Raw genomic sequence first — 17,990 nt, 5'->3', positions numbered from 1 at the left:
TTATTATCTATATAGAGAAATCAAGACCACGTGGTCCCTTTTGCAGTTTGTTCCTAGGCTTCCTGAAGTGCATTGTTAATAACGTGTTTTGATCTTTGTTAAACATGTATTTTGTGTGTCTGTGTCAGATGTTATATGTGCCTGAGTAGCACTTACCTTGGCACTAAAAGCTGGTGAATGAAAGTCTTAAATACTCTGGTCTTGGACTAAATCAAGTTGCCTCTCTGTTCAGAGAGGTACAATTCATAAAAGGTACCTACCTTCCAAGATTTCAACTTATGAACATGAAGTCAAGGCCCCTCCATCGCCAGAATAGTTCTGATGAGCTTTGTGGGTCCTTTCCAACTCAGAATATTCTGAGATTATATGTGCTTCCTCATCCCCATGTCCTTTATCTCTTTAATCTTCCTCTCCCAAGTCTGGATACTTGGGAATGAGTCTGGAATGAGTTTTCAGCTTTTATGACACTTAATCCTTTCCCTCTTTTGTGTGCTTTCTACCTCCTGATGTTTCTCAGCTTGCCTAGACAATGTTTCTGTGCTTCTCAGTGTCACTTCCCAAGCTGAAACGTCCCCTCCTGGGTGGCACAATGAAGTGCCCAATGCTTTTCCTCCATACACTGCAGGATCTTGTCTCCCCTTTGGAAGTGGCGCTAGCAGACAGCAGCTGCAACCCAGCAGTTGTCCCAGGTCACGGTACAGTGCAGGCAGGTGCCCAGTCGCTGCCAGACAGTACTGACCACCCACTGCCTCTGCTCCTGCCCTTATCTCACACCCTCCTGCAGCAGCCTTTCAGACAGTCTGTCCTCTGCCCTTTCCTCTCCACCATAATGCACCTGGGGATCCTGGAAGGGGCCTGTAGCTGAGGAGTCCCCACTGTGCCCCAGGTGTCTGATCTAGCACACATGGCAGTACCCTGTGCACCATGTGTCACTATCAGTGCAGCAAGGCAGGACACACAAATCCTTTCACCACTGGCTGTCACACACAGTGACATACAAGAGCAGTCTCTTCAGCTGAAATAGATTAAATTTTCAGCTCTTTGAAGTCCATTTCATCACGTATTGTGCTGCAGACTTGGCTTGTGATTCTCTACAGCACTTTCACCCTTACAGTGTGGGTATCGGACCATAGCCCAGGCTGTAAAATGGCACAGGACATGGCAAAGTGTCCTGGCTGTGTTCCTGCTGCTTTCCCCGAGTGCCCTGCACCCAGGGCTAAAGACACCTTTTACTGCTGTTCAACAGCAAGTACGTGAGGATGCCTGTGCTGGGTGGGAAAAACACCTTCTGCTTACAAAGAAAGCTTAGCTTGGGATCGCTTAATTGCATCTGGACATTAGTCAATCGGAGGTGTGGTGAGCTAATTAAGAAGATTGTGTTTTTCATTTGTTGCCTCTAACATTCCTGTAACTGGATACCTTCTTTTTTATTGGAGAGGCAGATGGAAAAATAACAAATTTAGATAAACCCTTTTTGCTCCTCTGGCTTTTTTGCTTATTTCCGTGCTCTCTCTGGTGGCATTGTGGGCATCAATTTAACGTGAAGTACAACTGCCATGTAACTCCAGCTGAGATTTTTAGGCATGATGTGCACACCTCTTCCTCCCTTTTCAGCTGCCCATCTGTATGCAGTGAGTGGTACTGCTCTCAGTGTTCTGGGGGGCAGAGCTGAGGGGGAGGCCTGTGGGATTCCCCCGGTAGGGTACAAAGCCCGTTCCCTATTGCAGCTTTCCACAGATTAGTTCCTGGGTGAATCATAAAACTCATGAAGAAATGACTAGCACTTTGGAAGTTTCATAATGAATTGGGAGTTATAATATTATAAGTAAATGCATGATACCTGAAAACTAGAAATGCAGGAACAGAGAAGGAGCAGCACTTAGCAGCAGAAGGTTAAATTTTGCTTTGAATTTCTCCTTTTTATGAGTGCTCTTAAAGAGGGCGAGGGAAAAACTTGTATGTGGAAACTGCATAAAGTGCAATATCAGATGGCAATTGTATTTAAAAACATCTTAAGCAAAAGCTCTTAACAATTTTCATCTCAAAATAAGCTTTTCCACTATACAATGTCCTTACAGGTTCTCATTACCTGAAGAAAAAACAATTTGCACCAAAACCCAGATTGCTTGTTTGCTAAAGCTCTAGCTTTTGTTTCTTTCAGGAAACACTGGAATTATCTGGGCTCAATATGTGCTAAGGTTACACCTACCTCCCACTGTGACCGTGCTGCAATGCCATGAAACTTCCAACTCTATTATTTCAGTGAATTGTTTTTCAAGACAGCTGTACAAAATGTTTGCATAGGCAGGGTTTTGGGTTTTTCCTTTTATTTTTTTTACCTCCAGACCTTCCTGCTTCTTGGAATTCCTGTGTTTCTGTAACAAGGGGTTTTGGGAGTCTAATTATCTGGCATAGCAATTTTTCTGTTCACAACTCTGGAGCTGTGACTTGGCACTGGGAGCAGCTGCACAAAGCTCTGCTCACAACCACAATGCCTATAGGTAGGCTGGGTATTAAGCTCCTTTGGGAACTGCTGGGGGCTCCAGAGTCAACCAGTTTTTCTAATATGAAGACAGAAGCCTCTTAGGTATTCTCCTGCAATGTAAGGAACTCTTGCTTACATCCTCTAGCAGCTTGACCAAACTGGTTCCTATGGTTTGATGAAATCCCAGCTTTAGAAAGGGGAGGGCAGAAAGAGCATATAGGCATACAGTCCCCAAAAATGCAAACAGCTAGGAGTGGGAGGACAGAAACTTTGTTGGGGCTGCTGTGAATCTCATAGCCAAGAAATTTAAGTATCTACCCAGGAGTTTGTTTTTTAAGTCTCTGCAATTGCTAATTCAACTGCTAACTGCTATAAATGCCAGGCAGAATGGGTGTCTGGTTGGTTGGTTGGTACCTCCCCCACTGTGTATTTCCCCACACAGCCGTTCTATGCTCAGAAATCGGCCAGCAGCAGAAACTCTGAAGGACCTGTGTTACAACAGGTCATCACTGTGATTTTCTGAATGCTCCTTCATTCTGCAAGGTTCTGCAGACTGGAAATCCCATTTCAAAAAAGGTAGTGCAGATACAAGGACCCTCCACCTACCTCTCCTCTAACTACTTGGAGTTGCTCCTCTAATTCCATGGAGTAGGGATCTGTGCCTTGATCCGGTTTTCCCATCAGGTATCTTTACATCAGAGGCAGTTTTAAGAGAAAGACTGCCAAGCATAAGCAGTGATCTTCCAGCAGGTCAGAAGTTAGTCTAAAATGAATTTCCAAGGGAAAGCACAGTCCTCAGCTTGCTGTCTTCTGCAACACTCCAAGATGCTTCAAGTCTCCAGGAATGCTCTGCACAACCAGGATTTTATCTCAAACTCTAGCCCAAAGACACTGACCTTCTTCAGAAACAGCAAGTGGTAGGTCTGGGTTTGGGATATGCACATCAAAGAGCAACTATTTTGGGTATATATCCAACTTGGATAACCTCACTGAGAGCTCTGGTCAGCAAGCTGCTACAAGACACACCTGCATGATTACAGCACACCTAAATTACTGAACGAGACATTAGTGAAAATATTTTGTTAGGATTCTCAGTTCATCATTACCCACTAATAGAACAAGTTCCCTAAAGACTTTCCATGGAAAGTTCTATGTACTATTTAGCTTTTTAAATGTGGGCTTTTTCGTTGTGTACTGTTTTAATCGTGTAGGAAAGGTATTGAAAAAACTCACTTTGGCATATGGAAAATTCACCAGTTCACCTGCAATTTTTAAAAATAAGGTTTTTCTTTTTTATATGGGTGACAATATGGTATATAACAAGATATAATTCTGGAAGATTCTTTACGTTTCCATGTTTCCACCTCAGTCATTTTTCTCCCTCTATACCTTTTCCATCTCTGCATGCTGTAGACGATTATGACTGAAAGTGAATCTGATGCAAAACATCTACAAACTTCATCCTTCATGTTTTTAACTATCAAGAAATGGAAACTTGCAACATTTGAAACAGGTTAAGAGTATACTAAGTCTTCCAGGCTACATGATGTTGTTTTGGAAATTCAGTTTGAATTACTATTGTGTTGAATGACTGTCCATGAAGGAATAGATGGCATTATTCCTACAGAGAGTCACACTGAGTAAGATCTCATTCTTAGTAAGTATTTAAGTGTTAATTATAAAGAACAGTGATGAAGGAAGAAGAAAATAACTACTTAAGTGCTACTACTACCACACATCTTTCCCCAGAAGATATCTGGAATTAATCAATCATTCTTACACAGCTATAACCAGAGTAATCTGCATGATTTGTAAACCCAGAGGTTAGTTTCACCTTCTGCACAAGTTAGCTAGAAGTAGGGAGCATTTTTGGTTTCTAAAATGAACTAACATTTCCACATCTTGGATTTTGATAAAATAGGGATCTAAATGCAGGTGTGATTTAGCTTTCTCACAATGGCCTTAATAAGCATCACGTAACAGACATGTAGATGTGGCATTAGGGATATGATTGAACGGTGAACTTTGTCGTGCTGGGTTAGACTTGATGATCTTAAAAGTCTTTTCTAATCTACAGGATTCTATGGTTTTAAGTTATTCCCTTGCTTCCTTTGTATTTAAATCTTGGTAAACAGATCCTTGATACCTTTGTTCCAATCGAGCTTGTCTGGTTGTTGCCATTACAAAAGTCTATACTCCAGAAGGAAACCAAGCCCTTTGGCAACTATGAAGTTTTCACACAACAGTTCAGGCTAGCTCTTTAATTGACCTTACACACCCTCTAGGGATTAAAAAATCAGCTTCACAGGCATAACATACACAATTTCAACTTTGTATTTTTAATATTAGTAAGAAATGTCGCTTAATAATGTGGTAATGTTTACTTAATGATTCACTTTGCCTTAATTACACTGTAACAATCTGCCATGATTCCATTGTGCATTACTGCATTATGTCTTCTTAGAACAGATTATTACTTCTGCAAGAGACAATTAACTGCAGAAATTCGTTTCTTGACCATCCCTACAGCTTTCTTGCTCTAGCTGACTAGCAAGTCCCAGGCTAGGAAAAAGAAGCAGATTTCTGATGCTGAAAGACATCACTGTCATGCCTCCTTACTTCTTCCAGTTGAATCACTGGGAATTGTACTTGTTTTTCAAACCATTTGGCTACAGTGAGAAGCTGCTTCTCCTGGAATGAACGTCCAATGAATTGAAGCCCAACTGGCAAGCCTCTCTCTGAAAGAGCTGTAGGAACACTTATGGCTGGCAGTCCTGGAAGAGAAAAAATACACATGCAAGGACTTCCTATAAACCTTAGAGTAATTTCTGTATCAATTTTAAGAGAACCAGAAAAAAAAGACAGAGAAAAAAGACTTGCTAAAATAATTTGATTCAACAAAGTGAATGGTAGATGATCACAAGAAATTAATTAGAGAGATTTAAGAGGTCAGCATCCTCTGAAAAAGATAATCAGCTCGCCTTAGGAAGAGATTTCTGTCTCTGGAATAGATTCATCTTACCTGCAGCCCACATTCAGCTCCAAGGTGCCCTACTTTAAAATCTGGTCTTACATTTTCAAGCATTTAATAAAACTGTCCTTAGACCCAGTTATCACTGTAAGAGTTCTGACATGGGGGTGAAATATCTTGATTCTAAAGAGAACGTTAAATACCTGAAGGGACTGGACTTTTAAAATGATGAGGCGGGGGAAAACACAGTTGAGTTCCTGTGCCTACTCACCAGCCATGTTTGCAGCCTGTGTCAGGATGTCATCTTGAGCACTGCGGGTCCTGTTGTCTTCTTGGATGAATTCCGTGTATGGTGCTGCATCACTCAGAGTGGTGGGAGTGAGTAAAATATCAACACCACTTCTGAAAACCTTCACAAAGTCATTAGCGATGAGACGTCTCACTTTCTGTGCCTTGACAAAGTACTTCTCATAGTTCCTAGAAAGGAATAGGGACATAAAGGCCTGGCACTTTAATTCCCAAAATACAAAACTCTATTTCTTAGTTACTGTGGAAAAGACAAGCCCAGCAGTCCTTTTGGACAAAATTCTGACTGACACTGGAAGCTTAGTCACCATACATGTGTTTATGCCCTCATAGCAGAGGAGCTGCCAGGGAAGGAAGAGATGAGGGTATACAGCCGAAGAAAGGTGAAGGGAAAACAAAACCCTACCTTACAGTAATTAACTAAAAATCAAAACAACACTTCTATGACCATTTGGAAACTAAACTGTGCATTGAATTTTACAGAACCATGGAAAATGCTGAGTTGGAAGGGACCCATCTAGATGATGGAGTCCAACTGCTGGCCCTGTGCAGGACACCCCAAGAACCACACAATGTGCCTGAGAGCACAACTCAGACTGGCTTGGTGCTGTGACCACTTCCCTGGGGAGTCTGTTCCAGTGCTCAACCACCCTCTGAGTGAAAAGCTGCTATCTAACCTAATTTCACTGTAGGGCAGCACAGCAAAGTCTAGGAAATACAGAACTACACAGGTCTGAAAAACAGGAATTAACCATTTAGGATTCAATCCAGCAAGATACTTGAAGCAGATGAAAAAGTCCCATCATCTGTGGACAACTCAAATTGGCTGTATGTAGGTCTGTAGAAGACCTTATCTTTACCCATTCTTTTACCCCTCAGGTAAAATGTCATCTACGGATTTCTGAAGCAGAAACACATTAGTCAACTTTATGTCTATTGCTCCTTTTAACCTCACATGCAGAACTGGTAAATATGGAATCTTAAACTCAGAGAAGTTCAGTTTCAAAAGTAACTGTCATCTAAACCCTCAGCTATTTGGTAAAGAAAAAAAAAGTAAAGTGAAAGAAAAATGGAGTGGTGTATTACCAACTGCTACATGTCAGAGTGTTTACAGATAAAACAACTACAGCTGCCTAAATCCCACTTTGTTAGAGTAATCTAAAGATTTAAGATTCCAAGAAACAGCAATGAAAAGGGTTATAATCAATAAACAGATTCAAGTTAATAAGTTATAGAATGGGAATTAGACCTTTCCTACAACTGCTTCAGAAATCCACCTAGCTGTTAATTTCAGAAAGTCCCGAAGTGCCACATCTACATGTCTTTTAAATATCTCCTAAATAGGGATGGGGAGTTCACCACTTCCCTTGACAGCCTGCTCCAATGCTTGACAACCCTTACAGTGAAGGCATTTTTCCTAATATCTAATGTAAACCTCACAGGGTACAATATAAGGCTGTTTCCTCTTCTATCAGTTATTACCTGGGAGAAGACACTGACTCCCACCTCGCCACAACCTCTTTTCAGGTAGCTGTAGTGAGTGAGAGTGGTAAGGTCTCATTTTAAAACTTAAAAAAGCAAGATAAAAATAAGCTGTAAAAGGCAACATTTGCAGGAGACACAGATGGGTTTTTTCTACTACTTATTCTAAGAATGCTTTCTGAACCCTGCACTCTATTCTTCAAGAGTAATTTACTGTGGAACAGGAACACAACTCTTCTGTTCCATCTTGGTGGAAGCTAATTGTGTATTCCTTCACAGAAGAGTTAACTATGTGAATTTTAAAGCAGCCTTAGGAAAGCTGATCTGGACAGTTGTAAGCAGAGGGAGCACACTTGGCAGGAGTATCAGCATTCCATAAAAGCTGGTTGTTACAGACTGACTGACAACATTCCTGTCTCTGAGAGCAATCAGAAGTCACATCTGATGAATACTCTTGCTGACAGAGCTCTTTCAAAGCAAGTGCACTACAGAGACTAATTACAGGCCTAATATTTTTGTTAGTATCTGAACAAATTCAGACACAGAGAAACAGCACATTTACTAACATAAATTAGGACTGCTGGATAAGGATTGAAAACTAAAAATGTAAAATGGATCCACGCACTAGCTTCTCTAAGTGAGCTGGATAAAATCCTGACTTCTGTAAGGACTTCAGTTCAATACTTCTGCCAATTTTTCTCTTTCCCTGTACACTGAGATGGAGAGCTGCAGTTAATTTAATTGTTATGTCTCTGGCTTTCTCCAGAAGAACTTGCTACAATGTAGCAGCAGCTTTTCTATGCAGTTTTAATGAGATTAACAGCTACAGAACTTCTAACACTAGGACAGTAAACACTAGTATGATTTCAATGTCATACCATAGGGTAGATTTCTGCCTAATTTAACTAATGGATGTCAATAATGCTCTGGTAGGGGAAAAAAAATATCACTAAGTTGTTCTACTTATTTAATTTAGGATGCTCACTGGCAAGACTCAGGGAAAACATTTTCCTTCATTATTAACAGTTCACTAAGTATTATAGAGCTAAAGCAATAATAAAAATACAAACAGCTACTAATTGTAAGGGCAATTTCTTTCTCATGTCATGATGAACAATTAATCACCTTTTGCTCAAAAATTCATTAACCTGGAAAAGCTGAATTTCAAGAAGTTCTGCTTACTGTTTCAACAAGAAGTAGTTTCCTGATAGAATCCTTCCTCTTACGACATCATTGAAGCCCTCTCGCCGTGTTGCAGCATACATACTTTCAGTGGAATCCTTCATGTCAGAACGATGTCCTGAAAAGGCATTTTGGGTATTAATACTCCTTGTCATCCTTAAGATTAAATAATGTCAGAGTAGTCAATGTTTGCTGCAATGTTACTATTCTGGAAAAACAACAAAACACATTCCTGTTTTATTGTGGAAATAGTAAACTAGATTTTGAGCCTAGACACTGATAAGCCTAGTAGTGAAATATATTATATATTTATTTACACATTTTTATCTGCACAAGGTTTTTTACTATATTCCATCTTAGAGAAATAATATGAAGCATCCAACCATGAAAAGAAAATCTACAAAAACTAACACTTTTACATGGCATCCAGCAATGTTTCTACTGTCTGAGAAAAAAGTTTTTTCAAAGGCCTTACCATATTCCAGTCCATCAAACCTGGCCATATTTGATGCCACTTCTGCTGTGCACAGCACATGATAGCAGACAATTGAGTAACGAGTGTGTGGTAGGCTCACTTCAACCACTTTAGCACCTGCATTCTTGAACAGATCAGCAGCCTTTGACCAGAGAGCCAGAATTTCACTAGACAGCCCTGGTGCATGATATTCCTTAGAGGAAAAACAAGAAGAGGAGTTATTTTACACACTGCTTTACTTCTAATAGCAACCAAAACACAAATACTCCTTGCTAAAAATACACTGAAACCATTACCTCACCACTATATGATTTAAAGTACTAATTAAAGCTTTTTGCATCTACTAAATCCTATAGAATCAAGGAGTATTTAATTAACAGGATTCAGTCTTCTTAAGAGTATTACGTTCATCTCAGTAGGATCAACAAATGTATCACAGATCATGGAATTTCAGCAGTTTCTTCTGAAGGAGTAATTGCCCAGCTATTGCCTTGTTTATCTATCAAGACTATACTGTACTGTTCTGCAGTCACAGGTGGAAATTCTTCAGGTCTAAATCCTAAAACTAGGGCTGTTAGCCCCTGTTGTTAACGCTAACAGTGCTATCAGTGGCAACCGGCACACCTTGGTGAAACAAATAAAACCACCCACCAAAGAAGAGCTACAATCAAGGGGTTGGGAGAAGACTTAGATTAGCTGCTTTCCTATTTCACAGACAAATTATAGATATTCTATTAAAATTCCCTATTTTTTGAAGATACTTGCTTTAGCTCTATCCCATAATATCAGGGTCATAATACTGTCTGCTTTCTGAGTAGCTATGACCCATGTTTGCGTGTATCTGTTTAGAATAACCTGTAGCAGTAGAAAAAACTGTCCAAAGGATAGGAAAAATTAACCAGTACCACCACGTTAGAGTTAGCAAGATTTAGACAGTATGCAGCTGATCAATTTTCTAGGCACATAATTCTTCCATTTCACAGATTGTGAATAATTGGTCAGTGGACATCTCTGCTTACCAAATTAAAACTTTTGGTATGCCTATTCTAGCTTAGGTTCCAATACTGAGAATCCAATTAATAAATGTTATTCACATTGTCTCTTTGAAGGCAGAGCCTTTATTAAATTAAAAATAGGCTGAAGTCCCAAACTTTGTTCCTAAACTTCAAGTACTCTTATAGTTACAAACATGATTAAATTGCACACACCAGATGCCAAATTACAGATGTCTTTCAGTTCTTATTAGGACTCTGCTAATCACAGCTCCTTGTGCCATTCAATTGCCTTTAAAATTCTGCTCTATGTTAACACAGTGGCATTTAGGCAAGTATCTCAAAGCTCTGCACTAACCAGTACCAATCTCCCTGCATGGGAAGGCACCAAGAGCAACCTGTTTGAGGTTACTGAGGGGACTAAGGAAAGAGCAACAGAGAGAACCAAGAACTGAAGTTCCCCATTTCCCCTGAAGTGCCTGACAACATGTTTTAGATGATGCATTAGTGTATGCTTACTCCAAATTGCCTGGACAGGCAACAGAGCACACATGTAGTGTTCTTTTCCAGGAGCTGCTTGTACTGTCTTCACTGTCTCAGATAATGGGAGACTGGGAAATGGTGGGCAAGCCACAGGTTTTTTTTTTGTTTGTTATGTGTCTTCTATTTGCTCTTCCTGTGCATAACTGTTAACAGGATTTAAATGTTACCTTCGGAATTCCAATTGAAAGCTTGCTGACATCAGTCAAATTAGGTAGTTCAAATGGCTTAAAGTCATCCTGAATTGTGGTAGAGTCCTTAGGGTCATGTCCAGCAAGTGAACCTAAAATAAGACACAACATGTGAAGACCAGGAAAACACATTAGTTAGTCAGAATTCAGTTTGTTTTGAGGAAATGTTGTAAACAAAGATGTATAACATAGTAATACCTAACAAAACTGCTGCATCATCCACACATCTGGTTAGGATTCCTGGCACATCCATGGAGTTCACTAGAGGAATGAGACCATGGCGAGAGATCAGTCCATATGTTGGCTTTAAACCTACAACACCACAGTGAGCAGCAGGGTTTCGGGTAGATCCTCCTGTGTCTGACCCTAAGGCTCTATGGTTTCAAAAGGATCATCATTAGTAAGATAATTCAGAACATTTCCAAATCATAAGAACGTGTGGCTTTGAGATGCATGGATTTAAAACTATAAATTCTTCCAGATCAGAAGTCATAATCACACAGTCTAAATTCCAGTCTGCTCTCTATGCCTATTTTTCATTTGTTCTCTGATTTTTCTGAGGGTCTCTGAATTTGTCATTAGGAGAGTCCAGTTCTCTTCACAAAGCAGAGACAGATAGGTAGAATTCAGACCATCTCAAAATGGCCCCAAATATTTTCTTCTGCCTTCCCTGTTCCAATACTGTGGACTCCAACTGATACATCTCATGTGATTTAGGGAACAATTTTCAACACTGATATCTTATTTATTGGGTAGCCAATGCACAATGAATCAGCATCTTCCAGGATAAAAATGAAGAACAACACTTCTTGCCCCTAACAAGAGGGCATACGTTGGAAAGATATTTTTCCTGTTTCCAAATCTACAAAGATTGATCAGAAGTCACAGTTTACAGTAGCTTTGGTACAATTAAAACACAGTATATTATTATTATTATTATTATTATGTTGAATTCCTCTTTTTTTATCCACAAGTGAAACCTTGTTCTTTCTAAATTGAAATTTTTATGAAACAGATTTCTAAATTGAAATGAAACATTCTGTTCTCCTGTTTTTAATAAATTTAACTGAAGCAGCATTAAAAAGATAAAGCAGTTTTCATTCAAATCTTTGCCAAAACCAATTTAAACTCCAGAAACAGGTATAATTTTTATTGAAGTGCGTATATGACTTTTCCCTTAGCCATTTGTTTATGAGATGCCTGAACCAATTCTACTGACTTTTCTGAAGTGGAATTTTTTTCAAAGCCTTTGTGTTGATGCAAAATAGCCTCAATTTTATAGCATTTTGGACATCCAAATATCAAACTGAAAATCAAACTGGCAGCATTCCTGGTGCTTGAAAGACACTAACAGGATGGATATACAACAGGTCATATGCAATAAAATAGCTGGACAAACAATCTCCCTCATCTGACAATGTGCTGACCAGTGCAAAATGGGAGCCCAGCAACATAAGAAAAGGTGCCAGACCCTCTCAGGATCAGCTCATTCTGGCTCAGGATGAGAACCAGCAGTCCTTGGGAATGGCTGCACTGAATTCAATTTCAACAGTATTAAAATGTTGAGTAGGTTACATCCCAGTAAAGGGCAAGCAGATGAAGAGATATATAACTTTAAAGAAGTAATTTAAGGAGTTGTAATCAACATTAGCAAGAATATTTTAACAACAAAATAGATGCTTGTAATGTAGACTATGGACAAAGAAGGATAAAGTAACTAAAGAGCATTTTTAAACACCTTCCAATTAAGAGCAGAATTGAAATAATCTTCTATAAAACATGTTCCAACATATATCTCTAAAAATTGCATAAAATGCAAGGTGTAAAGGTTTAAGGTTTATGATCAGTTTTAACAGTCAGATGGGGAAGATAGTATAGACAACTGATTTGCTAAATAGTATGTTGCTATTCCATACAGTTAGTAATTACTATTAAAAAAAGTCCAGCTTGTTTAAATTCCTTTAGAAAAAAAACTCCAAACCACCATAAACACACACTTGCTTAAAAAAAACCCTCAACACTAAAACTGTCTTCTAACTTAAAAACAGGGAAGTCTGTAAGTATCTATGTAGTAAGTACTCTGTACTCTTTTGTTAAGTAAGAGATTTGAAAGCTTTTAGGTCCCAAATCTCATGTATTATTACATAACTGTGCTATAAAAACAAAGGAGCAGAGGAAAGATTATCATACTGTTACAAATTAAGGGATCTCTTAATTTGCTGAATTACATTTTCAGTGTGTATTTTTGTAATGAAATTAGTGAGGAAGAGGATGTGTCACAAATCCCGTAAGACTTTTAAAGAGATTATGTGGGGATAAGAATAAAACTGTCATTCCTTTACTGCCATCAAAATTTTATTTCACACAGTGCAAAGTGGTCATACCACTGAATAATGCCTGAAATGAGTAAATCTAAATTTGCCCACATGCATTAATTCTGGCTTCATGATATGTCACGAGTAGCCTAGAGATGCTGAAATAAAGTTTTGCATGCCAGTGCCAATAACCCTCCTATTTCTTACTAGCTTATGAGAAAATTATAAAATTAAAACATTCCAACATATTTTTAGACATTTAGGGAAAGACAATTTTAAAAGCCTCTTACGCAAAACATGTGAAAGACGACACAGCAGCTGCGCTGCCTCCTGAGCTCCCTCCTGTTATTACCCAGTCTGACTCTTCATCTTCAGAATGGGATTTTGGGACAGACTTTTCCTTGTACTGTTTTGAATAACTCCAGGGATTTCTGACTGGTCCAAATACTCCATCCGTACTCCCAGAACTAAGATAGTCAGACAGGACAAATACAGACAGAAGTGACAAATGACACACTTGTATTCCTCAATTTAATTTTTTTAATCCAATTCCTCATTATCCTTGCAAATTCAATTTCAACACAAGAAGACTGGTATACGTAAATCCTTGAGCAGTCAACTCCTACAACATTACATACAACTGTAAAATTCATAGCTGTTCATCAGTTTCTGACACAGAACCTGAACTGGTACTTCTTTCTAACTTCTGCTAATGCCACTGAAACAAACAGAGTCACAAAGACATAAAACTGATTTAAGCTATGTAAAAGTACAGGAGCACATCTCTTTCAAAACCAAGGTGTTCTGTTTTTCCAGCCCTGCATTAGATGCAAGGTCACTGTTGTGAGGAAAAACAGGCTGCTAGAGGTGGAGGAAAAGCTCCACAGTACCAGGAACATGCATTTCCCTGAAATGCCGCACTATTATTCACCTTGTAGCCCTCTGCAGAGGCCACAGTTCACTGGTTCAGAATGCCAGATTGGCTTCTCAGAAACTGGATTCAGTCCCCTTGTGTCACCTAGGTGTGAGCTGACACCTGAAGCAGGGGCAGGGCATACTTTCCCCCTTCCTCAGGCCCTCTACCCCAAGCTCCCCCTGACTGCAAGGTGCCAGTGTTACCAGCTATATCATCAGACACAACAGGCAGCTGACAGCAGCCGGAAACCAACCTTATTGAGACATCATTACTTGAGTACTGGATCCACCCCCTGATGAAGAGACCATGCAAACACACACACCAGAATGAGAAACTAGTATTGGGATAAGCTCTTTAGGAGAATCCTGTGCTTTAATGAAATAAGACCAGTTGTAAAACTGCATTATCAGGTTTCTCCCAAGCTTTTTGCCTGCTTTTCCTCTGAGGAATACCTTTTTTACATAAAAATTACTTTCCTCAAAACAGTATTTTCCAAGTAATTCCACAACATCCACGTGAATTTCCAATCAAACCTTGGACTTCGTTTCAAGTATAATAAAACCAAAATACAGCATTTACTGTTTTTCACAAGTAACTAAAGTCCCAGAGATTCCCTTCCAAACCCAGCAGTAATTCCCTAACAGCCTGATGCCATTCTATGTTACAGCTTGGCTGCCTTCACTGATTTGCAGAAGAATCAATTGTAGGAACATTTTTCAATGTGCTCCTGACAAAAAGTCACCACCATTAACTTAGGCAACTTAAAAGCCTTGCTCTTGATTAGTCTGTGTGCAGCAAGTCAGGGAGTACCCATATAAATTACCCCAGTGGCCGGATGGCAGAGGCAGTGGCTGCCCCTGGGGGCATGGTAACAATTACCTAAGGGCAAAAAGCCATCAGTAAGGAGAGAGGAAAAGGCAGCAATTAACTATGTAGTAACCAATTCTGTCAAGACTACTGAATCTACCAGAAGGCCACTTGTCCTGAGCCTTCTGCAAAAGCTGGACTGCTTCCTGCCTCTCATGCACATTTGAACACTATGTTCACAAAACTCAGCGTCTGTATCATTTACACAACACCATACAGGCTCAAGGAGAAGTTCAGCCAGCTCTGTGTACCCTTCCAGCAAGTATTCATTGTTGTCTTGCCCCACAGAAACAGGAGTTACGGATTACAGGCAGATTGGAACAGATGGTATGTATGCTATTTTATGTAAAATCAGCACATTAAAAATAATAAACATCACTCACCCCATTGCAAATTCATCTAGGTTTGTTTTACCTAAAAGCACAGCTCCCTGATCCAGTAACTTCTGAACTACTGTAGCATTGTAAGGAGAAATATAACCTGAAAACAATCAGAACAATTAAGAGCAACTGGTGAGATACAAGTTATTTTTACAGGTAGCTACTCTGAACATTTTGACGCTGGCATTACCACTCAGACCTTATATAACCTAGGACGAGAAGTGACACGAGACCTCGAGTAGTAACCAATTCACTTCGTGATGGTAACAGGGGCTTTCTTCACTCCCACTTTCATCAGGAACAAGGACATCACTCCTCATACTCATTGCAATCAATCACAACAGTTCTGAGAATGTGCTTTATGGAAAAGCATCTCAAGTAATATAGCAACTTTTACAACAGTGAAGTAATATTTTGTTTCTTTTTCTGCTATTAAAAAAAACCGCAATCAAATTAGAGGCCTGCTAATTTACTTCTGCTATCTTCCACAAGGATTAACATAAAGTTTTACTTTGTGGAGAATAAAACAGATAAAGAAATGTCTCCTACTTTTGATTTTACTATAAAAACATTGTAATGCCTTGAAAACGTTTATGAACTGTTAATAGAAACAATATGTTTAGAAAATTTAAAAAAATGTCTTAAAAGCATTATAGAACGTGATTGTATGTTGGGATTGTTAACAATTGCTTTTCCTACAGCCATATGAAAAACCTATTTAAGTTATTTATTTATTATTTACCAATTATAAACAGAAAAACAACAAAATAGGACTGTCTTTGCATGTCACTAGGTAGGACATTACTGACTGCTCTCCTCTAGACCTAAAAGCAATGTGAAGGAAAATGCGAATTTTGGAACCATTTTATTGTAGTATATACGTTTTTATTACAAATGTTGTTAGATGCATATAAATATAAATAAGGAGATAATGTGCTTAGAAGAAGAAAAAGATCCATCTGTAGTAGCAGATGAACTTGGCTAGTGAAACTGGATAAATGTATTTCATCAAATGGCACCAGATCATCTTTTGAAAATACTTGGGATTTCTGGAAGACTCCAGTCCATAAACCATCTGAAGAGCAAAATATCTGATTTTACTTTAAAAGCTTTACTGTACCTTTTAGCATATTTGATGCACATGTTGTCTCAATACCAGCTGTATTAAAGTTGTCTTTTACAGCAATAGGAATTCCATCTAGAATGCCCAGTGGTTGGCCTGTATTAGGAATGATCATAAAACAACTGAGATTAAAGCAAAATGTGCTATATATATATATATATATATATGTAATGTTCTCATCAATTACTGTTTATTTTACATGTCCCTTTGGGTGGTTTTTGAAAGCAAAATTGCTTTTCACTTGGCATTTGATGGTTGTCTGTTCCATTTTCAAGAACCATCTTCCATTCCAACACAAGCATTGAGCACTCTGTCCAAACCAGACCTCGTGTCTAAGCCCTCCACCTGCTTTCCAGGCTGGCTATCCCAAAGGAGTGCATTCCAACGTCACCACACAATGCTTATTTCAGCCATAGGTGCTACTAAATCCATCCCATCACTAGGCTGGAAGCCATAAACACTGCCTACCTGACATACACAGTAGATTAATTACTGAAGCAGAGAAAATCCATCCCAAGTAATTGATTATCCACCATTAAAAAAACACTGAACCAACCAACACCACAAAAATCCCAACCCAAAAACTAAATGGCCTACATCAGGAAGCAAAACAACCTGGCTAACAATTTTATTGAGCTGTCAGAGGCCAGTAAGTGTCACACAGGAAGGAAAACATGCACTCTATTAGGTGAAAAGATACCTTTCCTGCCTTTCTTGAAACACAAAGGAAAATGAGGATGGCCATCTAAATGCTACACATAACAGGACTGAAAGCTGTTCTGTTCTCCAATTACTAACTGCAATTTAAAAAGCTACTCTATTTTGATTTGCTTTCTTAATTAAAAACTCGATGGGTTGTGCCAGGTGTTTGCCTATCCCCGTGTGGAGGCCTGTGAATGACCACACATTCATGGCATCTGCTGGCTACATGCTCCAAATGAACTGCTGAGGGAAAGAAGCAGCAGAGCTATCCAAGAGGCACAGAGTCTATTTAACCGGCAGTGCCTTGTTCGGTCCAGGTCTTCCCTCTGTTTTTTGGCCTAAATACTCTCCTGAGTGCCAAGTGTACATCCACGAGCACCCACGGAAACCTCAAGCATGAGCCTCATCCCCCAAGAGTCAAAAAGCCAAGACAACCCCTTTAAAAAGCAAAAGTGCTTCGTCTAACAGTGACAGCTCCTCCTCAGTAGCTTTTTAAGGACTGACATTACTTACAAACCAACATACCTCTTTTATATCTTTCCTCTGATTCTTCAGCCTGCTTCAAAGCGGTCTCTTCCGCTACAGTAATGTATGCATTCAGAAACTTGGTGCTTTTGATGAGGGCCAGGCATCGCTGGCAGAGCTCCGCGGGACTGACTCGTCCTTCCTTCAACGCCGCCGACACCTGAGAGCGCAGCCCGTCGTTCAGGGCAGCCGGGTCACAGAGGCCGCGCCGAGGCGGAACGGGAAGAAAGCGCCATTCCCGCTGAGGGAAGGAGCGCACGGGAAGCGCCCTCCCGGGCCGCCCCGGGGAAGGGGGACGCGAGGGGACCCCGGTCACCTTGCAAACCCGTCTCCCTCCTCATCATCCCCGGCAGGCGGACAGACCCCACTCACCTGTCGGAGAGAGGCGCGCAGCATGGCTCTCCCTGCCCGCCGCCGCCGCCTCCTCAGGCTCGCCGAGCCACCCCTGCTCTTCTCCCGGCGCGGCAGCCGCGCGCCGCCATCTTGCCGCAACACCCCGCGGCACCATTGGCAGGGCGGCCAAGAAGGCGGCCGCCCA

General features: G+C 40.1%; 1 protein-coding gene across 1 annotated transcript; it reads right to left on the bottom strand.

The window, feature by feature from the left end:
* Nucleotides 1–4,801: 4,801 nt before the first annotated feature.
* Nucleotides 4,802–17,967, bottom strand: QRSL1 (glutaminyl-tRNA amidotransferase subunit QRSL1). Its single transcript, XM_041478055.1, has 11 exons — nucleotides 17,825–17,967; nucleotides 17,453–17,612; nucleotides 16,223–16,321; nucleotides 15,106–15,202; nucleotides 13,230–13,406; nucleotides 10,823–10,998; nucleotides 10,604–10,716; nucleotides 8,902–9,094; nucleotides 8,427–8,544; nucleotides 5,728–5,933; nucleotides 4,802–5,259 (listed from the first exon to the last, which is right to left on the bottom strand). Exons 1-11 carry the CDS (start codon nucleotides 17,846–17,848, stop codon nucleotides 5,048–5,050), a joined length of 1,575 nt encoding a protein of 524 aa, XP_041333989.1. The 5' UTR covers nucleotides 17,849–17,967; the 3' UTR covers nucleotides 4,802–5,047.
* Nucleotides 17,968–17,990: the final 23 nt, after the last annotated feature.

The sequence above is a fragment of the Pyrgilauda ruficollis genome, unplaced genomic scaffold (genome assembly GCF_017590135.1).
Source record: "Pyrgilauda ruficollis isolate IOZ18807 unplaced genomic scaffold, ASM1759013v1 scaffold43, whole genome shotgun sequence".
Classification (NCBI taxonomy): Eukaryota; Metazoa; Chordata; class Aves; order Passeriformes; family Passeridae; genus Pyrgilauda; species Pyrgilauda ruficollis.
This window is presented reverse-complemented; position numbering and strand designations above follow the sequence as displayed.